This window comes from Lepisosteus oculatus, chromosome 1 (assembly GCF_040954835.1).
Source record: "Lepisosteus oculatus isolate fLepOcu1 chromosome 1, fLepOcu1.hap2, whole genome shotgun sequence".
Classification (NCBI taxonomy): Eukaryota; Metazoa; Chordata; class Actinopteri; order Semionotiformes; family Lepisosteidae; genus Lepisosteus; species Lepisosteus oculatus.
In genome coordinates this window covers 41,953,306-41,980,045 of record NC_090696.1, presented here as the reverse complement: position 1 = coordinate 41,980,045, position 26,740 = coordinate 41,953,306, and the positions used below count along the sequence as shown (strand labels likewise).

Here is a 26,740-nt window from a genome sequence, read left to right as displayed (position 1 = left end):
CAAATCCCAAGTGAGATGTTGCTGCTTGAACATAATACAGTATTTCACTCATATTGCCTCAGCACATTCCAGGGTGCAGGTCAGTAATTGGATATAAGAATTTAAATCTGATTAAATAAATGATTTGAAAAGGTTTTTAAGAATTTCAGTGCATTTCTTGTTAAAGGAGAGTCAGGTTACAGAGTCAGGTTCAACCACATTTCATGGAAGTTTGTACTACAGAGTCCTTCAATTGTCTGTTTGTTTTCAGTTTTGGCCTTAAATAGGCATAAAATTTCATTTCCACTAGTGCCTCCAAGGCTATATTTTTCTGCTGATTTTGAAAAGGTGCCTTGTGTTGACTAGATCAATGCCTTTCAGAACCAGAAATACCATTGTAATATCCTATGTAATATTTTTTATTCTGTTAATAATCACATTAAAATGATCAAATTAAAGTCCAGGCAGTATTGTTGTAGGAAACATACAGTACTGTGCTCTTAACCTACATATTGCTTTGCTGATTTCTGTCATTCTTTTTTATTTTTGTATTTTCTTCTTCAACTCATTTGAAGCAGCTTGAATCTTCAATCTTGAAAGGTGCAATACAAATTTTAGCTTGTATTGTTGCCAATTGAAATTTGTTACAATTCTATCAGACATGCATTTCTAGTAGGTATAGGCAGTCAGAGAAATGGCTGATTAGCTTTTCTGTTAGGAAATGGCCTTGAGGTCTCTTACATTCAGTGTGTACATAATAGAGGTTAGTAGTGCTGGAATATAAGCACAGCCCCTGCACAAAATGTTAATACTGTTTTATTTCAGGTCACAGATATTCCGCAGGAGTCCTTGGTTACCATGGTGAAGCCTGGCCTCCCAACAGCAGCTGATCTGTATGTGCTTCCACCTGAGAATAAATCCGACAAGAGAAATGCACCTGTTGATAAGGTAGTGTTTTGCACTGATCCCACTTCCATGGCAAGACAGAAAGAAACAGCTGTAGTTCATTGAACACAATTCACCTCAGATTGCTGCAGCCAAAAGCTACATTTCTTTAATTCCTTAAATTAATTAAAGAGTTTCAAGACAAGAAGCCACTGGGGACATTTTTCCTCATTCATAGCATTATTGTATAAGTAAAGTGGTACCCACGGTTTAAATTTTTTACATTTTTAAACTGTGCTTACCACGGTATATATTTATGGAAGCTGATCTTAAAGTGCTAAAATACTTGCAATTTGACCTGTTGAATTCTTGTATTTTAAAAATGTCCTTCCTAAACCAGTATGATCTTGCCTTGTGTGTACAGTACTACTATGTGTTAACCTTTCCATCTAGAAGAAAACACTGTTGGCAGACAATATACTTTATTATAATAAACTATACTTAGTTTCTTAGAACTTGAGGTGATTGCTGAAATCTGTGAGATCAGCCTTGCAGAGCAGAAAGACTATTAGTGAGTCAAGACATATGCGGGTGTGGGAATACAGATTTGGATTCTCGTATAATCTAGAGCTGCGTGTTCGTTCGTGTTCTTTTTCAGAGAATCGCGACAATAAAGCAAACCTTCAATGAGAACAACGTTAGCTTTATTGTGAGAGGAGGCTTGATAGTGCTGGTAAATCTGGCAGACCCTGATCCAGGTAATAAGTAAATGTGTGCTGTATGTTGGGTAGTAGTGGGAATGAACCTGATAATGAAGTGTTTTATAGATGTATTAATTGTATGTGAATATTGGAAGAACACACTGTTCGTATGGCACTTCTAAGAGTTAATTTGTTCTGAATAAAATGTTTTAGAACTGCCTCATATAAACATTAATGATCTTCCCTTAACTGAACTACTGTAAATGCCTGGCATGAAAAACACATGAAGTATTTGCAAAACCTCTCCATCTACTGTACATGATTTACAATAGAAGAACAGTTTATGCCGACCCCTTCATATTTATAAGACCTATTTGTTCTTCAACCAAAATTTACAGAACAACTCACAGATAAAATTGCTATAATTCATGCGGTAGCACCCAATCAACTACTTTTTCAAAATATTTTTTTTCAGTGATTAAAAAGAACGCTTTAGAGGTTAAAAAACATTTTTTTGTTGTTGTCAGTTTGAGTAAGAAGTCATTATGACATTACTTCTGGGATACCAAAACTAAACAGTTATTTGCTTGCATATGTGCATGTTATATAATGTTATATAATGTTGCAGTATTCTTATTGATTAACTATTAGTTTCTGATCTAATCTCACATATTGCATCACATAAAATCACCCTTTACATAATACTATGTTTCAAACCCTTGTGGTCTGGCTTTCATCAAAAAATATTAGGTTCATAAAGTTTATTAAACTACTTAAATTAAAAAAAAATACGTTACAAGATATATACAAGATACGTTAAATAAAATAACCTAAGGCCTCAGTGTATTTGTTTTTTCAAAGTGAAATTGACCAAGTATATAAGAAACATATTAACAAGCAACAAAGTTGGTGCAATTTCATAGTCGGTAATTTGCAGAATATCCAATGTTTCTCTTTCTGGAAGACTAATGAATATAAATTCTGTTTTTTTGTTTTCCAGGCTCTGGGAGGGGCACAGCAGGACCAGGGGTCTGGGCTCTGGCAGTGATATTTGTGATCAGCCTTGTGGCCGTTGGTGCTTTCATTTTGTACAAATTCAAAAGGTGTTTATGAGACTATCAGTTTTGACATGTGCTCCTTTTCCGGACAAACATTTCTGAGAACTGAATTTCCTACATATCATCCCATGCTTTCCTTCCTTGCCCCAGTTGCTTGCCAGGACAGGATCTGGCTCCCCCGTGACCCTGAATTGGATAAAGCAACTAGAAAATGGATGGATGATTATGCAGTTGACAGAGTCACGGTTGATTGATCTTTTAACAGGATACCATGGATTTCATTCTTTGAGTTTTCTTCATTATATGTGTCTCACACTCTTTGTTTTAGAAAACTTCCTGGCAGAAATGTATATGCCCAGATGCACAATGAGAAGGAACAGGAAATGACCAGTCCTGTAAATCACAGTGAAGACACCCAGAATATCATCCAGGGGGAGGAATTTATTGATGACGACCTTGACTCACAAACCCTAGGTAACGCAGGAGGTAGTCCAACTTTTAGTATCTTTCTCAATACTTATCCTCTGAGTCTTTTCATATTATACAACGAATTGAAAAGTATGGCATTCGTTTTTCAGAATTTATACTTAGTTCTAATTTTACCAGTTAACCTTAGTTAATATTACTCTGTGCATTCATCCAGCTTTTTGCCTTTGTGTTTAAAACCGCTTTTTTTACATACTTACAGTATTAAGTATTGATAGATAATTGTGGAATGTTCAATGCAACACTCACATGGAAATGGAACTAGAAATCCAATTATAAAACAATTAGAAAGTATTCAGTATGGTTTTGGGATTGGAAAGTTTAACTGTTCTATTTGAATTAAGTAAATATTGCTAGATATCGTATACAGTCTTGTGAATAAGCCAGGAACTCCTACAGATAAAAATAAGTTGCAGTACTTTCAAGGTCAGTTTTTTCTACCCATTTCTCTAACAAAAGTAATAACATTATGATGCATTGTTTGAATTTAAAATATTGTAGTTCAATAGTAATTGATCCAGATTTAGTGACATAAAGAAATGCCAGTTGTTTCTGTTGTCATTGCAGGTAATCACTCTGGTGTGGTCCTGAGTATAAACTCCAGAGAGCTGCACAGCTACCTAACAAGCTGATGGTCAAAGACCAAGCAAACTGCACAGACTCCTCTCTATATTTTATTACACAGCCTCAGATCTTAAGCAGAAGGAAGAAAGCAGCTGAATCTCAGTTTATACCACAGCAGCAAGTCATCTTTTCCAAGTTAAAGGACTGTGTATTTTACACCTTCTGAGGAAATGAAAAGAGTGGACTCCAAACAGCACTTAACGTAAAGGGTCTCAGTGACTTAACCTGTAATTGCCCTTTGTAGCAACAACTCAAGGCACACCTTGCTTTAATCTTTTAATCTAACATCCTGTCAACTTTCATATCCAGTTTGCTTTCCTTTGTTTGTTACTAAGTTGACTGTTGACAGCACATTATTTTTATTATTTGTCCTTGTTTAGTCACAGGGAGAAGAGGCCAATACTTAAAAAGAAGGAACTCCGTAAATTCTCAAAAGATGTTCTTTGGCTCTATGCACTAAATTCCAGTGGTTTACATGTATAAAATCATTTCTGACCAACTGACGTATTCTCAAGATTAGATCATTTCTACGTTTCGAGATAACCAAACAGGGCACCAAGAATAATAAGACAAATGCACAATGAGATGCTGCATTGTGCTGTACATCCTGTAAATTTAATAAGACATTCAAGTCTTAAGCAAGATTAAATATAAAGAACCTTGTCTTGCCTATGTTGTGCTCCATTTATTAATATACTATCCTACTTGATAAATATCTTACAAGACAAATTCATGGCGTAGACATAAGCAACACAAATATGTAAACTTTAAACTCTACTGCTTGTTGTGTCTATAAAATAACAAGTAGTGTTATTCCTAGTTCTTTTTTAATGGGTTTCACTGTGTGTATACATAATAGTATTTGATTTGTCAAATCTATCTCCATTTTACATTGCTGATTATGCAGTGGAATCTAATCCAGTTTCTAGTTTGCATTTCACATATTTGCCAAAACCAACACCTTAAAATGTTCCAGAACTAAAAACACTTTTTTAAGTTTTAAAACATTAGTTTAAGTTTACTATTTACAAACATGTACTGTATGTTTTTCAACCAAAAATGTCAGCCCTAAAATAGTATTTCAAAGAAATGCATTTGGTTTTTAATTAATTTTCACATTTTGTTGCAACATATAGTACACCCTAAACTACAAATGTTTTATTCTTCAGTAGAGTGCAAAACACTATATTGAATTTGCTTGAGTGTATTTTCCTGAATCCGCATACATTAGTTAGCTTTATACAGTATTCTCACTGTGCTGGTGCATTCTAAGAATCTTTTATGACTTTATTTTTGTAGAAATACTGCAATGAATTGAAAAAGTGTATTGAGGCCACAATACCTTCTTCAAATGCATCTGGTCTTCCTATTAAGTACCCATAATACTAACATGGAAGCTTTTGTTATAAGAGGTGAGGAAAAATACAATTTCTTCAATAGTTTGCATTTACTGTATGTAAACACTGGCACATCATAACTCACACTCTATAATACTGTATCTCAAGTAACATTAATTCCTCCAAAAAAGTTAGCTTATTTGTATTTAATGTACAGTGTTTCAATGATAATGCATTTTAAATATTTTATTTTGGAAACATAATAACATTGAAATGTGTTTATGTCACAAACAACACAAAATATATTATTTCCTTGAACTTTGACAGTACTTACCCAATCTGTAAAGATATGGTAAGTAGCATCATAGTTATAATGCCAAAAAAAAATACTTTAAGTGTGCTCATTTTAGTCGATTGGGTAAGATGAATGAAATTGTTAAATAAATGGGTCTCAATAACTCTGAATGAAAGTTTCAAACACTGATTATGAATTTCTGATTTTCTGGGAGGATGTGAACTGACAGAACACCATGATAAATATGGTTATTCCCATTATGGGTTTCAAATGTTAACATTTTGTGTGAGGTATGATAATCAGCAAAAGAATTACATTTTATTTCACAGAAGTTGTGGTTTCAATAGAGCCTATATTAGGCAGTCAAATGCTGAGATGTTCCCTTTAATTGTTTTTGTATATTTAAATAGTACACATTTATATATCCATATTATTCTAAATGTACACATCAACACCAGAACAGTCCCACAGATGCTTTTCACAATGTTTTTAAATAACTTTTTCCACTTTCACAATAGAACAACAGCTCATATTTATTTGTGGAATTGTCATTGAGACATTGGAGGTTAGGCTTCACTTGAAAATACTCAACAGTTGGTCACATATTAGAAGGACTGAAAAATGGAACAAACATAAAAACTGTAGAAGGCTTCCACTCATTTTTCATGTTTTTTTAAATATTTCTATTAACAGTAATCAAAGTGGTACTCCTGTTGGTAGTACTGTAAATGTATTATTCATTTAGCTTGAAGCTAAACAGAAAGGGAAAGCTCACAACTGTAAACATCAATTGTAGAAATTAAATTAATATACAGTACAATTGTAATTTAAACTGTACAGACAACACAAGAAGAGTATACATCACAATAAATATATTCTTCAAAGTTGTACTGAACGTATTTTAGAAATATCCTACTAATTCTGACCAAAATTTTATTGATTAAAAACACTAGCTTCTATCTCAGAGATTTTGCGCTGCTTCAGGCCACAAGCTTAATAAATCACATCAATCTCTCAGTGTTGTGTACCACGAACCCTGGTCCACTTATGTGTACCAAAGACTGCAGTTGCCATGATGTCTTATCATTAACATAAGTAGAATCAGTTTCACCACTCAGTTCTTAGAGTAAAACTTAAAGTGGTCAAATTGCACTATTAGCTTCATTCTAAAAATTGAAGGATGTGTAATTAACAGGCTTCCATGTCCAATTCAGGCTATGCTGAGGTGTTTTCTTTAAAGTCTCATTTCCTTCATGCTGGCCTTAAAACAAAGAACAAATATTTAATTGGCCACTTCTAGTAGTGTCTTGAATAAGTCTGCAGTACGTTGTACTGTACTTTGTGGTAAGTCCTTACTTGTACATCTTTTGTACATATGCACATGTTGGCTTGTTATTAGTTTTTTAGTGATGTAATGTTTGTAAATTTTTTTGGGTGGTCAAAAAAGATATATTTGTTGACACAGAGTATGTGAATTTGACTGCACAGTTTATTCTTAATGTTTTCAGTAAATGTTTGGATACTCAACAAAACAGTGCATATAACCAAGTGTCCAGCATAGACACATTACTTCCTCACTGTATAGATTTGTTCTAATTTGATCTGCTCAATAAAGACTAAACATTCCTCAGAAATCAAAAACTTGCAAATGTGGTGCTTACTCTACTGTATACAGGACATACCTGTGCTCTGTGTTGCATCTAAAGGTGTTCTTTGATTTTCCAACTTTCACTTCAAACTGTATTAAATAAAACTGGATTCAAACTTTTTAGAAATTCTTCTCAACTATTTTTTATAATTTGAAGAAAAATAAGATTCTGAGGATTTACAAACTGCTGAAAGTTATAAAAACCACAAACAGGATTATTTTTCAACAAGATGCCAAGATTTGCCAGCAACCCTATCACCCTGGAACTTACAAGTGGCAACCCACTGAAGCTAAGCAGGCTTGAGCCTGGTCAGCACCTGCATGTGAGACTTCCTTGGAAAACTAAGGTTGCTGCAGGAAGAAGTTGGGCCAGCAGGGGGTGCTCATCCTGTGGTCTACGTGGGTCCTAATGCCCCAGTATAGTGACAGGGACACAATACCATAAAAAAAAGATCCTGTCCTTCGGATGAGACGAAAAACAAGGTCCTGACTCTCTGTGGTCATTAGAAATCCCAGGGAGTTTTTTAACCCTGTCCTGTGTCCTGGCCAAATTTCCCATTGGCCCTTACCAATCATGGCTTCTTAATAATCCCCATCTATGAATAGGCTTCATTAGTCTGTTCTCTTCCACACTAATAGCTGATGTGTGGGGAATGTACTGGTGCACTTGGGCTGCTGTCACATAATCCAGGTGGATGCTGCACATTGGTGGGGGTGGAGGGGATCCCTAGTACCTGTAAAGCACTTTGAGAGGAGTGTCCAGAAAAGTGCTGTGTAAGTGTAAGGAATTAATTTTAAAGATATTTAGTGAAATTTACTTTGAGATGAAAATGAAGAAAATGCTAACTTAAAAAAGTAAAAGGTCAGGGATTGTTCTTGCTCAAGATCATCGTTAGTCCTTGAATGATCCAGAATTAGATTAATAAAATGCTAATTTTTCATTGGTATGGAATACATAACCCACAAATTCCACATCACTGTCCTTAGAAGGAGAAAAAAGGTCACTGTTAAGAGTGATATTTCTCTTTTTTTTTAAAACACTGTAAATACAAGCTGGTTAGCTTCAAGTAGAACTTTTTTTTGCTTACTGAGGTCTTCTTTTCTAATTCCTTATCACTGTACAACATATTTGTAATCTGTGTGACAAACCTGTCTGTTGAGATTTCTTACCAATTGCATTTTTAAAGTGAGGAAACAGTAACTGAACAATTGGTTTAACTCTCTCTCAAACATCACAAGCAAATGAATCTGTTTGATTTCTATAAGGTTAAACAGAGGTGTAGGACTACTTAATCTCTAACAAATCAAGTTACCTTTCTTTCGTATTAATCAGCTGGCCTTCCAGTAGATAGCGCCCTGGCTATCTCTGTTGGTAGAGCACAAGACTCGATCTCAGGGCAGTGGGATCATCTCCCACAGCGGGCACCATGTCATCCATGTTGGAGGTTGGGTACAAGGCTAACAACCCTGTCCTGTAAAAAAACTAATGTTACAGAAACAGCAACAGGATGTTGCTGCACCTAAATGTCGGAAGGCATAATGGGCAAACATCCAACCATTACCAGTAGATAACATTAAGTAGTAGGTATGACACAGCCCGATATCTCTAACAAAATTTCTTTGGCTTTGTCTTACTTGTCATAAGTAAACACTGAATATGAATTTTAATTATACAGTCCTGTAATCTGAAATCCTCTGTACAATATGTTCTGCTTCGGTGGAGATGCACCATCTTGGGGTTTTTTTCAGTAGGAAATATCATAATCTCCTTTAAAAAAATCATTTCTTCAAGGAGCAAAATTATAATTTGTTCTGTGACAATTATAGGATAATCCAGCAGTTTGCTCAAATGTTATTTTGGGGCTGAAAGAAATAAACGATTTTGAAACAGTTTATCTTTATTATTTCTATACAGATGTTTTCCACCAAGTCGGTGTCTGTCATTGAGGGTAATACATGGAATAAGTCATTAAGGTGCAAAACAAACAAAAAAAAGTGTCTTTTCTCCAACTATTTACATAGTTTTCACATTTATCACATCCATCTCTTCTGCTTTTGACTGAGATTCTGGTACCATGCCTTGTACTGCTTTCCTTATTCACTCTGCCTTCTTAAAACATGATTTCAAGAAGGCAAGGAAAATAACTGCTAAGGTTACAATCCCTGAAGCCAATTTCAGATTGCCCAACAAAAGTACCCTCAGTTTGTTTTAGGATTATCCAAATGTCTCCAAAACAATACAACCAGACAGGAATGTCAGGATTGCTTCTTGTGGTACAATGTTGGGTATGACTGAACACTTGCCAAGGCAATGCACTTTTCAACCCTCAAATCTCAGATACTGCACAGAACAGATTTGAATAATACTTGTTTGCAGAGACATGGGACCCCCAAAAAATAGTTGGATAGCAGAGAAGAAAGAAAAATATTTACAAACATGAATGTTAACACTTGACATTCTGAAGAATTGAAGTCTGTGGCAATTACTTTATGTATACACTTAAATAATACTTAAACAAATTAAATAACTTAAAAATAATTGTTTCATGTTTTGGTGATTTCTTTTTAAAAGGTCAGTGAGAAAGAAAAATGTACATTACAAAATTCTGTTTGCAGTAATACCATTCTAGATGCAGATATCTAGACAAATCATCTAAAGATACTTTATAAACTGAACACATTATACAGTACAAGTACAGTACAACTTTTCCATTTGAAGTGCTACTATGTTTCACACAGAAAGAGTAAGCTTCACTCCTGAATAACACAAAATGCTTTTTTGTCTTGAAAGAGCTGATAAATGGGGCTCTATAATACTGTAGTAGTCTGTAATTTAAAGGACTAAAAGGCTCTTATGTATCAAGAAAATCCACCAAAAAGACCAATAACTACAGTAAATTTATCGTAGGCACTGTAATTTAGGCAACACTAGTAGGCAAATATGACAGCAGAACCACATTCTGCAGCTGTACTATAATATCCTGAACTGTATCTAGTTGACAAATGTATGTAAAGTAAAACAGGAGAAAGAAATAACTTCCTCAGATGTTTATAAAGAGTTGTCTAGACTCTAATGTTCTAAGTGCCTGAAAGTTGAAAACCATTTTGCGTAACTGCAGTGAGTGAAGTGAAATACTTTGTTGCTATTTCTGTTTTACATCTGTTTTAATTGGATTATGCATTACAGTTTTTCTAATATACAAAGCTGACTCTTTTTCATCAGTTTCTACTTTTATGCATTGACATTTTAACAGTGTAAAAAAGGTACTACTTATTCTTACACAGATTACAGTGATAAGAGCAGTATTGGAATGTGCCAAAAATTAACATATGCACCATAAGCCTAGAATGTAGGCTAAACCAGTGTGATGAATAAAGCAATGCCTGACAATGGCAAAATACATTGGAAACAATCTGCATAAATTCTTAACAGGAAATCCAGCCTTTTAAAACCCAAAGTGTAAAACACAAGGTGTATTTCTCCCAAGACAAATCTACTTAGTTTTTATCAAAAAGGTTTTTATCAAATTAGAAAGTATCTAATTTCCAGCATATGCTGGATGAAGTAAGAACCCAGACTAACAGGGAAAAAATGTTTAATTCCAGTTCCAATGGTTCAGCATTACAGCATGCCCATTATATGCTCTCAAAATTTTGGCTTCAGTATTTTAACACACTTCCACCCATAGTGAAATAATCTCAGGGAGGCCTGATCTGCACCAAAAGCTTTAAATAATAATATAAATAAGAAAGGGAACTTGATATTTAGTTAAACATTTACAAATAAATATTTTAAGGAATTTTGACCAATTTTGACGAGCTACAGTTGACAAGCTTAAAAAGTGAAGAATAATGTCTTTTCATTTGGCATGTTTAAATTCCAAAAAAGAATGGATAGTCACTGACTTTTTTCAGGTCAATAACACAATGGCCACAGACTTTTATAATGGGAAAGAAGGACACAAGCATGCTGGTAGTAATAACCGGTATTAAAAAACAAATACGATAAGGACGTTTTTCCTTCTTAGATTTATAATGTTGTATATATCACCATTGTCCTTTACGGTCCATTTGGTATCCATATTGTTTTTTCAGAAATCCTTCTTACTGTTTGACTGTTGCTGAAAATAAATAAAAGGATCAATCACGGAGGTATTGAAAATCTTGATTATGTCCCGGTTTTCTTCTCCCACTCCTGAAAAGAGAAAAAAAGGCATGCCTGAGGATGCATTAAAGAAGACATGTGTATTAAATGCTTCAGAAATATCATGTTGGAAATTATTTATAGAATAATAGGAACATGCAGTAAGAAAGGTTACAAACAAGATGTGGTCATTCTGCCTATTTAGCCTGTTTGCTAGTTAGCAGTTGACTGATCTAGTCATTTCTTGTAAGATGTCAGGGTACTGGTATCAACAACACGGCAACATAGCTCTTCTGTACTCCCAAAACCCTTTGGTTTACACAGAAGTGTTTACATAGAAGTGTATTTTAAACACTATTGTGAACACCTTCTGTTTCATTATCTGGAGATTTCCTAGTCTGACTTTTAAATCTAGTAGTCACGTAGTTACTAAAAAGCATTACAGTGACTTAAGTTGAATACTAATGTAGTTTATATTTTCTTTTTTAAAATTCGTGAAGCCAATTTTACTAGATCTGAAGTAAGATTGCATCCCTAAACAGCCCTTGATTCTGTGTTTAGCAAGCATTTTTCTACATACTCTTTAAAGCAGGGAGCAGCTATCCTGTTTTAATTCTAGCCTTTCGTTGCATTTTTAATGCCTCTTAGAATACACAGTTAGTGCAAAAACAAAGATAAATGTTTTCCTGAACGAGAAAGGAAGTCGGGAAAAAAATGAATACGAAAATCTTAAAAACAGTCTTGACTGAAGAGGAAACCAGGCGGACCTTCGCTTTTCGGAGAACGTGGCCGCGGACTGGGGAGGTGGTCTGAGACGACTGCCGCCTCAGCAAGGAGGCGCTGTTCACTGGCAGGGAGGAGGTCTCAGTGTCGCTGGTGTCACAGCTGGAGGCCGGGGAATTATCTAGGGTCCGCCGCATGAACACAGGTGACTGTGAAAGAGCAAAACACATCAGTCCTGTGAGCTCCTCATTGTGGCCATGTTAAAAAAAACATAACAGTACAAAACGGCTAAAGTCTACCAGCATCTCTGACAAGAGGATTGCCTTAGAGGTTTCAATGTGTAATTCAGATGCAACGTTTCAAGGAAACAGCCTCACAGCCCCTGTTACTTATTATTACTGACATTCTGCTGTAAGTGTCAACTGTTCTCTTGCAGCGGCACTGGCTCACCTGAGGGTTGGAGGTCCCTGACTTTGGCTCAATTGTCAGCCCCAACGTGATGCCGCCATTCATGGCTTTCTTCAAGCTCTCCTTGACCTCCGTCAGCTCCAGCTCCAGATTGACACGCTCCTCCTCCTTCTTCTTACACTCCTCATCCACCCTCTTCAGCTTGTCCTCGAGAACAGCTTGCGATTTCTTGCCTTTGGTTTGCAAAAGATCAAAACGAAAACACATGACAAACCTGATGGGCACTTGAATTCTGCTGCCCGTTTAATAAGCTCCATAGAAATATGCTGACAGACAGAGGACTGTCTCGTACAGTCATGACTTTACCAATTCATCCTTCCTCAAAAGCCAGAAGTAAGCCCAAATAAGGGAGTCAGTTAGGACATGGAGGCAGTAAAGCTTTCTAAACTGCCAGAGTTTTATCCAATGAAAAAGCCTGCTATTTGCCAACTGAATTACCACTGCTCGTGAACCTCCCCTACCCCTCCTCCTGTGTTTGTCAGAATTGAAAAGACACACCTGTACAGGTTTCAAGGGCAGCTCTGAGGTCTCGCCGCTCCTTCTTCAGTTGTGTAAGGCGGTTGCGAATTTCCTGCTTCTTCTTTAACATATCCTCTTCTTTTGCCTGTAGTTTCTTTGCATCAGCCTCAACCCTGTTCTTACCATATTTATACTGATCTGTGTCTACAAAGAGATTCAAATGGAAGTAAAAAAATAACAATGAAACCCCTTCCTTTGATGACAACGAACCTCTGAGGAAGAGATAGTGGGAACAATTTTAGTTGCATCCCACTATATATCAACTACCAACAATAGCAAGAACACAAATACTGGAAAACATTGGAAATGGATATTTTGAACACTTGTCTCGCGCCATTTTCTATCGTGACCATCATAATTAAAAAATAAATTATTTTCCCCCAGTAACATCTTTTATAATAAGAACTTTAATTCAGCTTGTTGTGCAAAACAAAGCTAAAATATACCAGATAAACTGGAGGCATGGGATCTTACGACAAAAATGTGGATTATGCATGACACGACAAAAAGATTTTGTCCCTGAGCTGTTCCATCATAGTGTGCTCCATTTTATTTGGGCAGTTCAAAATATATTTCTTTCTCTAGAATTCTGTAATTGGCATTTTCTTAAAGTTTCTTACAGAGGTCTAAAGACATTTCTGGATGCTCAATCAGCTTTGAGACTAGAATCAAAACTACTAAATACACCATTTAGTGCACCATAACACCAAATAACACCACATAATCAAATAATGATTTTTAATAAATCAAATGACATTTGCAATTTTCAGTCACTTCAATGTAAAATATTTTTACATTTTAAACACCTTGATTATAACATCCCAGCACAGAATTGTACACATTTCTTTAATAAAATTACTTTCATAAAGCATCTTTTGAGCACTCAGTTACTATAACACTAAGCTACCAGTCTCTTAACTGGATCTTAATCAGAAACAAAATGAATTGATTTATTATAGCTTATCTCTTAGCATTACACTGCCTTTATAAATGTCTTTGTAATCTGTGAAAATAGAATCGCTATTTCAATTAGTTAAAATGAAAAAAAAATCATGATTGCTTACTTGAGTTTGTGCGCTTAATTGGCAGGCTTCCATTTTGCTTTTTCTGCTGCGTTTTTTCCATTTTCTGTTTTCCTCCCACTCCATTGGTCACAGGAATTTTCTTTCCTTTGAACTGTTCAAGTTTTTGAAAGATGTTGGTTAGATTTTAACCTTTTTCATTTAAAATTAATCGCAAACCAAAACAAGTGCAATGTATTTATGAACAAATAGAGGTACGTTTAAACGCCAAATTCTACTTCCTGACATCCACTGTTTTTATTTTAAAATGCTTAATCAAGTAATTATATAATAGAACACTGTAAAATCACAATTATTTTGGGATGGATGTCTACTTTATTAATGAAATACCATTTATTTGTTCATACGTTAATGAAGTAGAAACAAAAACAAATGAAGAACTAATAGGTCCCGGCTGAAGAAGAATTCTGAAAATGTCATATTGGACATTTGGATCACATTTGCCACAGAGAGCTCTCTGACCTTAACCACAGTGGTATATAACCACTTCTGAATGTCTTCCATTTCACTTCCAAAGAGAAAAAAAAAACATATTGAATATGGGTTTTGGTTGGATTTAATTTAAAGTCATGTTTCCTGGTATTTGGACTTTGCTCTGTTCAATGCTACTATGATTACAGCTATTATGATTACATATTAAGATTTACAGATTAAGACCATCAATTTCTTTGATAATGTTATTTCATTAGGAGCATGAATAAATCTAGAGGGCACTCTATACATAAGTAACATACAACGCAGTTCTAAAGCTAGGAAATAACACATAAAAGACAGGTTTGGGTAGTGAACAAAAATTGTTCTTCTTTATTTGCTATGATGCCTATTAATTTAGTGGCATCCTTGAGCAGATAAATGTGTTGTCTTTTATAATATACTACAAACGTTGATGAGGAAGAAACAAACGAGTGATATCTGCCTTCTACTATAAAAACTGTAAATCTGGGTCAGGGGTGCAGGCCCCTAATAAACCAATATAGGGTACTTGCATATTGAACATGCTGATTTCTCTTAATTCAGTAAAATTGTATAAATTTATGTAAACGTTGTTTTCTTTCTTCTCTTTTCAGCATGGTATAAACCTGTTACTTGTTCCTTTGCAGCCTATGCATGCTGACGCAGCTACCCACCTAAAGTAAAAGTGTGACACACACACAGACACACAGACACACAGACACACAGACACACAGACACACAGACACACACAGATAAGCAGCAGAAACTGTGGACAGCAGGAGATTACAGTGCATGGCAGAGATTGTGTTAAGGGTGGCAGTTCACCTGAGAGCTTGTACCAGTGGAAGCCCTCCCAGCAGAAGCAGTGTTAGTGACAGGGCGTGAAGAGGACACTTTGGAGGAAACAGGAGTTTTGTAATGACTAGCTTCCTGTTTCTCAGCAGAAGAAAGCTTGCTAGACTTGGGGGTGTATCGAGCTGCAAGCTTTGGCGAGGGCATGTTTTCATACAGGTCAGCGTTCTCATACAACCCCTCCTCCCTCCAGCACCTGCTAGCAGGAGTCCTGTGTGTGTCCTCAGGATCCTTTGAAGGCAGCCACGCATGCAGACAGACACGAAGCAGACAGGTGGAAATAACAAATGGATTAGTGTAGAAAGTGTTAAAAGAATTACCAATTACAACTTTATTTCAGTGTGACAGTTCAAAAGAAACTTTAGATAAGTAGCGGGATTAAAAAGCTAAAGCAACCATTCATGGTAAACATGCTATCTGGCAGTTGAAACAGGAAACTGGAAACAAGAGCATTTCAGACACACCTGCAGTCTGCCAGCTTCCAGCGAAAATGTATAGAAAGTTCTTATTTAAAAAACCATCTCATGAAAGTTCAAGTCCGAAGCTGGCACAAGTGTCCGTTGTTACTTTTTGAAAGGTGGTCTGTGGTAGGTGTAGGGAAATAAGAAGTATGAGAAGTTCTTATTCTAAAGGTCCCATAATGTTAAGATTGCTAACAAGTATAAGATCAGCAAACTCTTTAAAGAAAAGCAGGTGGAATACCATAAGCCCTGTGGGCGTGCACGGGGAAAGCCCAGATAGGCAGAAGCTTTTCAGAGAAACTATAATAAGAGAACCCTACCAATCCATTTCCACAGGGGACATCGTCGTAATGGAGGGCCACTCCTGAGGGGCAGGCATAGCCATTTACAGGGTTATCCAGATAAGGGTTAGGAGAAGTGGCACGTCTGTTGGTAAAGCTGAAATTGGAAAGAGACACAGGAGGACAGGAGAAATTAAAGGCTTGAATCATGGTTCATGATCAGCATGACGTGCGGAATGGGGTCAAAGGACATCTTTCAATATCGGGCACAGTCAGACACACATCAAAAGCTCACAAAATCCATGTAGATACTACAAATGTAACTAAAATATTTGCACAGGCATACGCATTCCTAGCAGCAGGAATTTGAAGTTCAAAGGACAACTATGTAATTCAGTTTTCAGGACCACCACTCTTGCTGTTATTGAGTTTCATTCAATATCCCTCCATGGGAATAGGTGTTAAAATAAACTAAGACATGTGAAAACAATTTGGCACATCATCAGAACTTCAGTAAGACATCACAAATCCCTTCCATTACCACAGTAACTAGTCTGCATGGATGGGAACATTTAGATTTTAATTGGGGGTATTTTAAAGTTTTTTTTTTTACTTGTTTGTTAAAGCAGTTACATATTCAGTGGAAGATTAAGTACAAAATTGAAATTAGGTAGATTATGCTGACGAAAAAAATTATAGAATGTTTTTGCATTAGCTTTATATTTCTCAAAAAGAGAAGAACATAACATGCACTGTAGGGGTGACAGCTCTGCTACAGGCACTCTGCAATAAGGATTTGTAATTGTCTGCTCCGAGCTTCTACTGGCTCACATCATGGGACTACGCAGTAGAAAGCTCCTCAGTCCTTTGTAAAATAACCCCCCCCAACAAAGTTCTCATTTTGCTATTTCAGCTTGCAAACATTTAAAGACATTATAAGTAGAATCTGTCCAACCTACGCCAAAGTGATAAAGCAAAAAAATGCAGAGTATATAAAGAAAATTGATTTTTAAAGAAAATTAGAGGATTCTTAATTTTAAGATCTTGTTATCGTAATTAAACACAAAAATGTCTTCTGTAATATGTAACAGAATTATTTTTTGAAATACTGATGTATTTCACAACACATTTCCTGAATCAGAAAGAAACCAATAAAAGCTAACCTTAACACTAACTCTGACCTAGTTAATTAAAGCAACATCAGGAACTTAATTTACTCTTTCCAAATTAAATGTTAACTCTTGACTTTCATGGGTGCAGAACAGGGTTCTTTGTTTAAAGTGTGTCTTTCTCTAAAATACTAGTTATACAACGTAAAACAGAATACAGATTCTGGATCACAAAATTCATAAGGACACAGAGACACAAATGGAAATTAAGTTTAGGAATAGTAACAACGGAAAACAAAATATATTTTTTTTTACCAGAGAGTGGTGGCGATCTGAAATAATTAAGTTTATTCAGTGTGATTCTTTGAAAAATTGATGAAACACTGAACTGTTATGTCCGAACATTATCCAAACCGTCTCCTTTTGTTTGTGATCATTCATATGTTTCTACTGCTAATAATAGGTTAAACTCTCTCACAAAAGTAAGCACAGTGTCTGAACTGATGATGAAGAGAATAAGACAGATCATTGAGCATTTTAATTCATTTGATAACATTTGATACAAATTGCTTTTTTTAAAAGACGTTTGATCATTTAATGCATGGAAACAGATCAGTTCTACTTTGAACTTCAAATTATAATATCAAATTCAACTTAAGATGCACTGAAACTGATTTTAACATAAATGTGTCCATTTAAAAAAATGTTCTGTGAGAAAAGTCTTTTTCACATCCATTTTAGAAAAAAAGAACACGTCCAAAGAACTTTTCAAGGGCATAAGTAAACCACACCAGATGTCAGCTTCTACAAATCTTAAAAATGATCTTAGAAGACTTTTTCCTATAATGCCATAATAAACCACACTTAGAAGGCAGTCATACCCTAAATAGAATACACTGTAACATATTAATCTGCTGGTTCTGCATCTTGCTGTTGCTTTAGTACTTTCAACTTACTTTTAATTTTTATTAAAACAAAAGGTCAAAAGGGTCTAAAACTTTAAAACAATATTGTTATAAACTAACATTAATGAATATTAACAAATGTTTGGATGTTATGATCAGTTGTTGTGATATATTCCATGTTTGGATTGCCAGTACAGCTAGACAGTACACAGAGGTTATCAGTAATAAATAATTTGATAACTTTCACGTCTTACATTTCATTAAACTGCTCTGCAATAATGTGGACAAGTAGTACCAAATATATATAGATAAAAGCAAAGAATCATTTGCCTGAACAGTTATTACAGCAGTCCCAGCTTCCTAATTTCACTGTCCAATGATGGATTTCAGATACACATTAATTTAAGAACATGATGGAACCCAATACGTTAGTCATCTGTCATGAATTAACAAACCAGCACAGATATAGTTCTATTACAAGGCATTACACAGCCTTTCAAGTGGTCTCTACAATATGAAATATGGGCTCTTTTTTGATTGATTCTTTGCTTCACAAGACTACATTCCTGTTCAATGTGGTCTTCTGGCTTACAGTAAGGCATTTGTTTCTTGTTATCTTCCCATTTGTTCGCTGGGCCCACACATAGTTTTCCAGGAAAAACTTAACTATTAATATTTTAGTTTTTAATGTGGTTCATACTGTAGGATTATTAGCACAGAAAGTGTTAACACACTACAATGTTCAGTTTGCAAAGGGAAGCAGAACAAAAAGATTTTCAACAGTGCTCTTTTTAACTTATCATGGGATTTGCACAAAAGTATTTCTAAATCAGTTTTCTCTGCTGATTTTCTAGTGCCTCCTTTCAAACAGCACTAAAGCTTCTGTTGGCAGAAAGGGAACTGGAACAACTGTGCTGTTTTTTTTTTTACTTAAAACTACAGCATATCAGTGTTAGGTACTAAAAAGTGGGACAAAAATGTGTTCTTCTCAACTGGTGTGGACAATCTCCAATACTAAAAATAATAATAATAAAAAAACAAGATGTGCTCCAGGGTGAAAATAATGGGATTTTGCATCTATTCAGACATTTCAGCTAACTGGTAAATTAATCTGATTTTTTTATTGCAGCAAAGAAGCAAGATTAAAGCTCCCTTTTCCAGTTGACTGGAAGGTGTCATCCTTTCCAGCCACAGAAAACAGACGTATCATCTCAGCATTTTCCAAGACAGTTCTTCCAAAATACCTTACCAGAATGATTGCTTTGCCAGCTGTATGACATTTGCAGTGGTTTCCACATCAATGTAATCATAGTGCAGTGCAGCAGGGTCTGTTGTTGAGCCTGTTTCTGCCAACAGAACTCCAAGCCACCTGCCCATTCCTTCTGAAGACAAAGCCTGTGGGAAGAGACAGAGAGACACTCAAAGCCCTTTCCTGACTGGGCGTGATGCTCATACTGTACAGAGCCCCAATTAATTTTAATTACAATGAAAACCTCAAAGCACATGTGCACTTTCCTAAAATGAAAACAGCACAGACTTTGGTTTTCAGAGCGTGGAAGTGCATTTCATTCCCCAAAAGACTATATCATTATCAAGCATGCTTGGGGGAATCTTCTTCATTGCAGCGTACTTCAGAAAACATGAATGGAAAATAACGTAGTGCGTGAAATGCATATTCTGTCATAATACTGTTTTCTGCATGAGTACTGCACAAAGATTACAATTTGCTGTTCAGCCAGACTTGAGTTACAAAAATGGCTTTACCCAATGATCCCTACTACACCATGCTATTCATCATAATTATCACTGGTAATTATTTTAACACTCACTTTCTAAGATTGGAAAACTGCTCTTGACTAACCCTAGGGAGAAAAACGAGGCCACTCAGCAAAATAGCTTGTACAGTCTTACAGAAATTGGAATGTATGAAAATCCAGGCAGCAGTACAATCTCCTGAGGAACTGGCAGTTATGGCAGGAGATGATTCACTAAGACTTTCTTGCAACAATGGTTAGCAATTCCAAACAAACAGCTCTTTTACCTCCAGCACTGCCACTTCTTGTCCATTACGCAGCAGCCGGAAAGCCAGCGGGTGTTTGGAATCCAGGCCAGGGATGACCTCACAACCTCTGAGTGGGATGGAGGCCATGTGCGTCTTCAGGTCACTCCGGTCCTTGTGGAGAATCAACTGGTTGTCTCTGAGCCGGCACCAGCGCTCCCTCCAGCGGTTATTGGACAGCACGTTCAGGTAACCTGTCATAACATTCAAACATTTCTTAAATTCTTTACATGACATGACACAAATTTGCTGACTTTATCATTATAGCTCAAGACATAGCTGCGGGGGGTGATCAGATTGGAACCCAAGTGCTAGGGATTGGAGAGTCCTGAAGCTTACAGCAGGCTGGTGAAGTTGTAGGGATTGCAGCGGAGCAGAGAGAAATGGCTGTGGTCCTGACAGTGGGCTGGGCCGGTGAATGGTTGCCAACTTGTAGCAGACTGGCAAGGCTGTAGAAGTTGCTGGTGAAAATGAAGAGACTGCAGCAGGCTGGCTGCAGATATGTAGCCGACCAGAGAGGCTGTCGTTGTCGCAGTGGGCTGGGGCGGTGAATGGTTGCCAACTTGTAGCAAACTATATTTGCTATAGAAGTCATAGCAGAGACAGGCTGCCAACTAACAGTAGACTGGCGAGGCTATAGAAATTGCTGGTGAAGCTGAAGAAACTGCAGCAGGCTGGTCTGGAGACTGGCTGTAGCCCACGAAAGAGGCTGCCGTTGTTGCAGTGGGCTGGGGAGGTAGTTGGCTGCCGGTTTCTAATACATCAGAAAAGCTGGAGAAGCTGCAGTGGAGACCCAGTGCCCAGGGAACACTTCAGGGTTAAGCTGGCAGCTGGGTTAGATGACACTGGATCCGCTATCCAAAAAGGATGCGTTAGCATGTCCAGAGGGGAGTGCGGTCTGAGTATTCGCAGTAAGAGATCAATGACAGAGCACCCTTTCGGTAATAATTAAGAGGTGAGTTTAAAGGAATAACTGTGCACCTGATTAGTGGCGAAGTGGGACAGATCAAAAGGCAACCCGACTGCATCCTTGAGCCACAGGACAACTGATATTTCTCATTTGAATGCTCCTGGTCTCTAACCGCAGGCTATGAGCCGCCACTGGCACATTTAATAGAATGAATATGAACCATCATACTTGTAAATCGCTATTTTACACTTATGAATATTGTGGCATCCTTCATGAGCTTTTGGGTATTAAATTCTTTTAGACCCCCTTTGACTCACACAAGTAAAATAATAAAACCAATCTATATACAGTATACTCAGTTTACTGTTTCAATGACTTTCCTTATATTCAATAGACTAGACTTGTATATCCACCCTTGTCAGGCCAGTGTATTGTCATGTTTCTTTGCTACAGACAGCAACTGCTATTTGCCTACATACCACAGGTGGGTACGTCCTCCTCTGCGGAAGAGGTCTGCTCATCCGTAGATGGCTTCTTCTTCCCAAGGCCCATTATTTTGGTGATCTTCTTGCCAGTGACTTTACTCACTGGACCCTTTTGATCTGCCTTGGAGTTCTTCTTCCCTTTACCTGGGACAAACAGCAACAACAGAACAACTGACACATAAATCCAGAGTAAATATTCACTTTGAAAAGAATCTAATGGGGGGGGGGGGAACAAAACCTTGGTTGAGGTTTTTTTTCCATGCAAAGAAGGAATTGGGAGATTAGTTGTGGTTTATCTGAAACTTAAATATTTTTACACAATAAAAAAGGCCTTGAAACCATCAGAGTAATCATCCTTAAATATAATTTATAAAGTATATATGACAAAAATATAAAAAAACAAAAGAGGTCTAGGAACAAAAGAGGCTTAAGTATTTTGACTTCACCTCAGGCAACTGCAGCATAGTATGAATCTGTTATGGTTTTTTATTTTCCCTTTTAATTCATTTCTGCAACTAAGAGAGACTCCCTTTTGCTCCACTTTTACTTTAAAATACAATACATAACCATCAGAGGCCTTATAAAAACATTACTGTTGAACAGGAAGCTATAACTTTCCTCTTTTAAAAATGAAACTCAAAATAATTTGAAAGGAGCTGCTTACAATATGCAGTATTGTCTAGAGAGACAAGTAAGGAATAATGGTTACATTTTTCCAGAGATAAGTTTTGCTGTATTCAAATGACAAAACGTAAATTCATCTTTTTATCATTTTTATTTAATGGTCTGCAGTGGGAGTTGTTTAACGCAGAAGATGAGCTCTAACCAGTAAAGGCAAGAGTGAGGAACTGGATGACCTTGTTCTGTCTTTGGACTAGATCATTACAGAACCCAAGAAAATCAAAAAGTGTTTCACAATAATACTCTCGTTGGGAAAATTTGGAACAAATCAGGAGAAAGACAAGATAGACTGTTAACATCTTTTAACAGTTTTTCCAACTCTTGGCCTATACCAATTTTTAATTTTAATGTAATTCCCTTCCTTTGTTCTGAAATTATGTCGTTTCACAAACTAATTTCACATTTTAAATTTTAAAATATTATTTTTTCTCAATTTACCTTTATCATATTATTTCCAGTAATTCAAAACTATAAAAGTGTTCAAAACTATGTATTTACAGTAAAATACATTTAATCAAATAAATAAATTACATACATGAGTATATATTTTAATGAAGATTGAATACATTCATTCCAGATTAAGTACAACAGGTCAGAAGAAAAACAGAAGTACTGTACATAAGTATGTGGAAACCATTCTTGGCAGTTCGCCTTTAACTGTGGTTTGGTTGCTAAGTGAGACATCTTGAATACTAAATTAATTTTAATTACACAGAGCTGATATGTTGAGTTACAGGCCAGATAAAGTACTCAGACTAGTGTGACTGATAATACATTTCTACCTAGTTTCATGAAATACCTGACATTAAATTGTACGCATTTAAACTTTTGAAACAACAAACGTGGCATTAAAGTATTACTTAAGTTGGCTTCAGTTATCCGAAATAATGAAGGATGACTAATTCATAGATTTAAGAAGAATATCATTTTGTTTTACATAATGATCCCACACCTTTAGAGATTCCCCTGGTTACTAAAGACTCTACCATAATATCACAGCATTTTCCAAGGTTTTATTATTAGAACTTTTCACTGGTACAGAGAAAAAAAAATCAAAAACAGAAACTTCAGTTTTGAGTCCCGCAGAACTGCCAGTGGAGGAGAGATAAAAATGGTTAAACTAATTTGATTACTTAAAATCTGTAGAATTCCAAGATACTATAATAAATATAAAAACATTTTTTTTTACTTTAGAAATATTCCTGTACAAACATATTGTGTGCTACACCAAAAAACAGTACTTATAATTTTTACTGTTATTAGGAAAGCATACCGTAGGTAATTGTCATTTTTACTGTTCACTGCCAAAGAGAGAGAAGTAGTGACTGATGCCATTCATATTGTGGCTTGTCTGAGAGTCTCCTGTTCAAAGTTTTACCAGTGGCCACCACTAAAGAGTCATTCCAAAGATCCCCTCTAGGGGGCAACAGCACAAAATGTTTAGTAGATCACCCTAAACACAAGTGACAGTCAATAACCAGAAAACAGCAGTAATTCAAATGCAACCTTAACTATAATTTGATTCATTCAAAACCCTTGTCTTTTTACTAAGTGTAACAATGCACCTTATGAATACAAACACAAGTGTTCACTTATCCAGATGTTTTAATTTTGATACTAATATTATTATTCTAATAAAATGTATTCAAAATAAAAGGTCTGGGTCTCTATAAACAATATATAAATTACAGAAGAGTTTTACTCGGACAGGAACAAAAACAGGAGGGATATTACAAGAAATGATTTGTTCTTCTGTAATACTACCATAGGATAAGTGCAATGCACATTGTATTATCACCCTGAAAATGTAATCAAAGGAACTTTCATATTTATTTTCATAAATAGTTAATTTTGATGTAGATTTCTTAAAAGTAAATTTTAATAATAGTCAATCCAAAACACTTTGATTCTAAGGGGGAACACAACAGCCACAAACTCCTACTCTCTTTTGAAGACTGCAGTTTTGGGTGGTTAAAGAACATTCAAAGCTCATAATGTAATCATGAAGTTTAGATTAAAACCAAACACAGTTTCACTGTTTATTTTCTGCTCTTTTCCATTGGTGAAGCTTCATTGTCAAATAACCAGGCATGATTTAGTTCAAATCCTACAATCATGGTAAAATAGATGTCTCTCACACCAAACTTGAAATGCCCTATTGAGAATGGTGCTTTGTGTAATGCAGATAATTTGTAGTCAGAGTATGTTCTATTAGTTTACAATACAAACTGGCTGACCTCTGAGCACAGCACTCAAGGATATGTTATATTTTAAATGATACTTCTGATTCCATAAAATTAATCCAGACATGGTTGTTAAATAGAACCAGATCACAGGATGACTAAAGAAAGTTGACTGATTAGGACATGCATGACTTAAACTGTCAATGTTCTCTGCAGAAAACCTTAGGCATAAACATAAGCTTTTTTTCATTAAAAAGCATGTTGTACCACAATACTCCTGCTTCTTCATTTAGTTGTCGTCTCAAAGCTCTGCAGTTAGATCACAACAGTTACAGTACGTGTTACTTCTACACCTGAATTACTTCTGGACATAAACTACAAAAACAAGTCACCAGAAAAGAATATAGCCTATGATACAGGCCACCATTAGAGGGTTTAATCAGACATGTCCCCTGATTAGACTACAGTATCTCATACTGTGTTCCACATCCATTATGTTAGCCAGAGCTCTATTGCAAGAACAGATGCAGTGAGCAAAGGTATGTTCTTGTGGTGTCACTGTTGAATTTCATCCTCCCACAGGTTAATACGTCCCTGAGTGAACCTTGCAATAATTAATGGCCACTGTTGCACAAGAGCCAGGATCTCTGTCAGTCTGTCAGTCATGGGCATATGGCATGAACTCAAATACGTAGTGAACTCTTGCAGGATATTTCTGCACATTTGCTGTCTGCTCATTCAAGACAGATGTGATCTAAGACGATCACAGCTGAAATGTGTTTACTGTCATAAAATATGTCCATTTACGTGAACAGCCAAATTATTACAAGAGCGTACATATATTGTACATTATTTAGTAGTTATGTTCAGCATATTCTCTGTAATGTCTTGGATTAAATTGAATACATATGGTTTTACCTTACATATTCAATTAATAAATGAATTAACTATCAACTGGGTTTCTATCAAAATGAATGAAGCATCTACAGATACGGTACTACATAAACCTCACTGAATATCCATGGATGATTCATTATACTTCAAATAATTGTTAATTAGTGATTAATAGAACTTTTAAACCTTTTGTCTTTACATCAGCCAAGTGAAAGCTAAATGGAAGTGCATTTCAATCAGTTCTTTAAGCAAAGGGTTGTGGCAGTATGGATACATTTATAGATTACACTAAGAACATTTACAGTGTTTTTTATCCTTCTACACAGAGCACGGACTAATTACACTTATTCTGAAATTGTAATGAAGTCATCTGTGACATTGGTTACTAGAAGAAGAGCAAAACAATGGTTTGTTTTTTTCAAATGTCTTACCAGTGCTTACACATAGCTCTGAATTCTCTCATGGAAAGTTTGGTATTGGTTGGTTTATATGGTTTTTGAGAGGCATCGTTTCTTTAACTTACAGATATTCTTTGTTTTGTATATCTGTGGCACATTCAGCCACAAATGCTGCTTAACAGAACATTGATCCTTGAGTGCCAAACGATTTAATGTTTCATTTAAGATGTATAATGAAGAGTCAGCTGTTCTTACGGTTAGTGCAATGATTATTATGGTTCTCAGGCATAGACACTTAGCTAAAGAATTGAATCTGTTACACAGGTTACCTTGCTCTTTACCATCAGCAACGCCATTTTCAACGTTCCACTCCCCATCAGAACTTGGCCTGTCACAAGATGATTTCTGCAATGGTAAAGAATGTTTATGGGCAGATGAGAAAGTGCTTAAACATCACCCTGAAAAGAATCCATACCATCTGTCAAAAACATAGTATACATATAATTAGGCTGTTTTCTTTGCCAGCTTCAAAATAGTAAAAGATGAAAATTTCAAATGTTACATGCAGGGTGTTATTTGTGAACCTTAGTCATACGTTTTTCACGTAAAATCCATTTTTAACTTAATAATGGTGGGAGTATGCTCAGGATATCTCCATTTTGAGGCTACGTATTTAAGTTTTTCCTCTTTCCCATTTCTGAGGATGCATTTTGCAGACATTTAATCATATCACAAGCATTTCCCACATAACTTTTTTATTCCAGTTTCATCATCAAGCTTCTGTACTCATACTAAGATGTACAAAAAGGTCCTTTTAAAGAACCTTAATTAATCAAGAGCTCCCCCCCCCTATGCTGTGGCAAGCAGTATCGCACTATTAAAGCTCGGACCACTAGGCTTAAGAAAAGCTTCTACCCTACTGCAATACACATCCTTAACAGCTAAATGCAATTCTCAGACTCAAATTCACATCTGCACTTTGCACTTTTTGCATGGACTACCATGTTTTTTTTAACTACCACTACCATATTTATTGTTCTGATTATTACTTATTATGTTTATAATATACTGTCTACATTGTGTGGCGTTGTCTGTCTTACTGTATCGTCTGCTGTACCCT

General features: G+C 35.9%; 2 protein-coding genes across 5 annotated transcripts in view; one reads left to right on the top strand and one right to left on the bottom strand.

Moving 5' to 3' along the window:
• Nucleotides 1-7,154, top strand: part of sorcs2 (sortilin-related VPS10 domain containing receptor 2) — a 369,458-nt gene extending 362,304 nt beyond the window's left edge. The window contains exons 23-27 of one of the 2 annotated variants that reach the window (XM_006629678.3): nucleotides 805-927; nucleotides 1,523-1,622; nucleotides 2,566-2,668; nucleotides 2,952-3,097; nucleotides 3,677-7,154. In XM_006629678.3, coding sequence (XP_006629741.2) covers nucleotides 805-927; nucleotides 1,523-1,622; nucleotides 2,566-2,668; nucleotides 2,952-3,097; nucleotides 3,677-3,741 — 537 coding nt within the window. In that variant the 3' untranslated portion in view covers nucleotides 3,742-7,154. Of the gene's footprint in view, nucleotides 1-804; nucleotides 928-1,522; nucleotides 1,623-2,565; nucleotides 2,669-2,951; nucleotides 3,110-3,676 lie in introns of both variants that reach the window. The other variant, XM_015344988.2, reaches the window with a different exon arrangement.
• Nucleotides 7,155-8,893: 1,739 nt separating this feature from the next.
• afap1 (actin filament associated protein 1) overlaps nucleotides 8,894-26,740 on the bottom strand; it is a 104,830-nt gene continuing 86,983 nt past the window's right edge. For 2 of the 3 annotated variants that reach the window (XM_015344976.2, XM_015344975.2), the window contains exons 8-18: nucleotides 25,950-26,025; nucleotides 21,459-21,608; nucleotides 20,052-20,263; nucleotides 19,260-19,405; nucleotides 16,036-16,153; nucleotides 15,228-15,485; nucleotides 13,932-14,043; nucleotides 12,847-13,011; nucleotides 12,331-12,521; nucleotides 11,925-12,089; nucleotides 8,894-11,208 (exon numbers count right to left, since the gene is read on the bottom strand). In XM_015344976.2, coding sequence (XP_015200462.1) covers nucleotides 11,182-11,208; nucleotides 11,925-12,089; nucleotides 12,331-12,521; nucleotides 12,847-13,011; nucleotides 13,932-14,043; nucleotides 15,228-15,485; nucleotides 16,036-16,153; nucleotides 19,260-19,405; nucleotides 20,052-20,263; nucleotides 21,459-21,608; nucleotides 25,950-26,025 — 1,620 coding nt within the window. In that variant the 3' untranslated portion in view covers nucleotides 8,894-11,181. The remainder of the gene's footprint in view (nucleotides 11,209-11,924; nucleotides 12,090-12,330; nucleotides 12,522-12,846; nucleotides 13,012-13,931; nucleotides 14,044-15,227; nucleotides 15,486-16,035; nucleotides 16,154-19,259; nucleotides 19,406-20,051; nucleotides 20,264-21,458; nucleotides 21,609-25,949; nucleotides 26,026-26,740) is intronic. The other variant, XM_006629611.3, reaches the window with a different exon arrangement.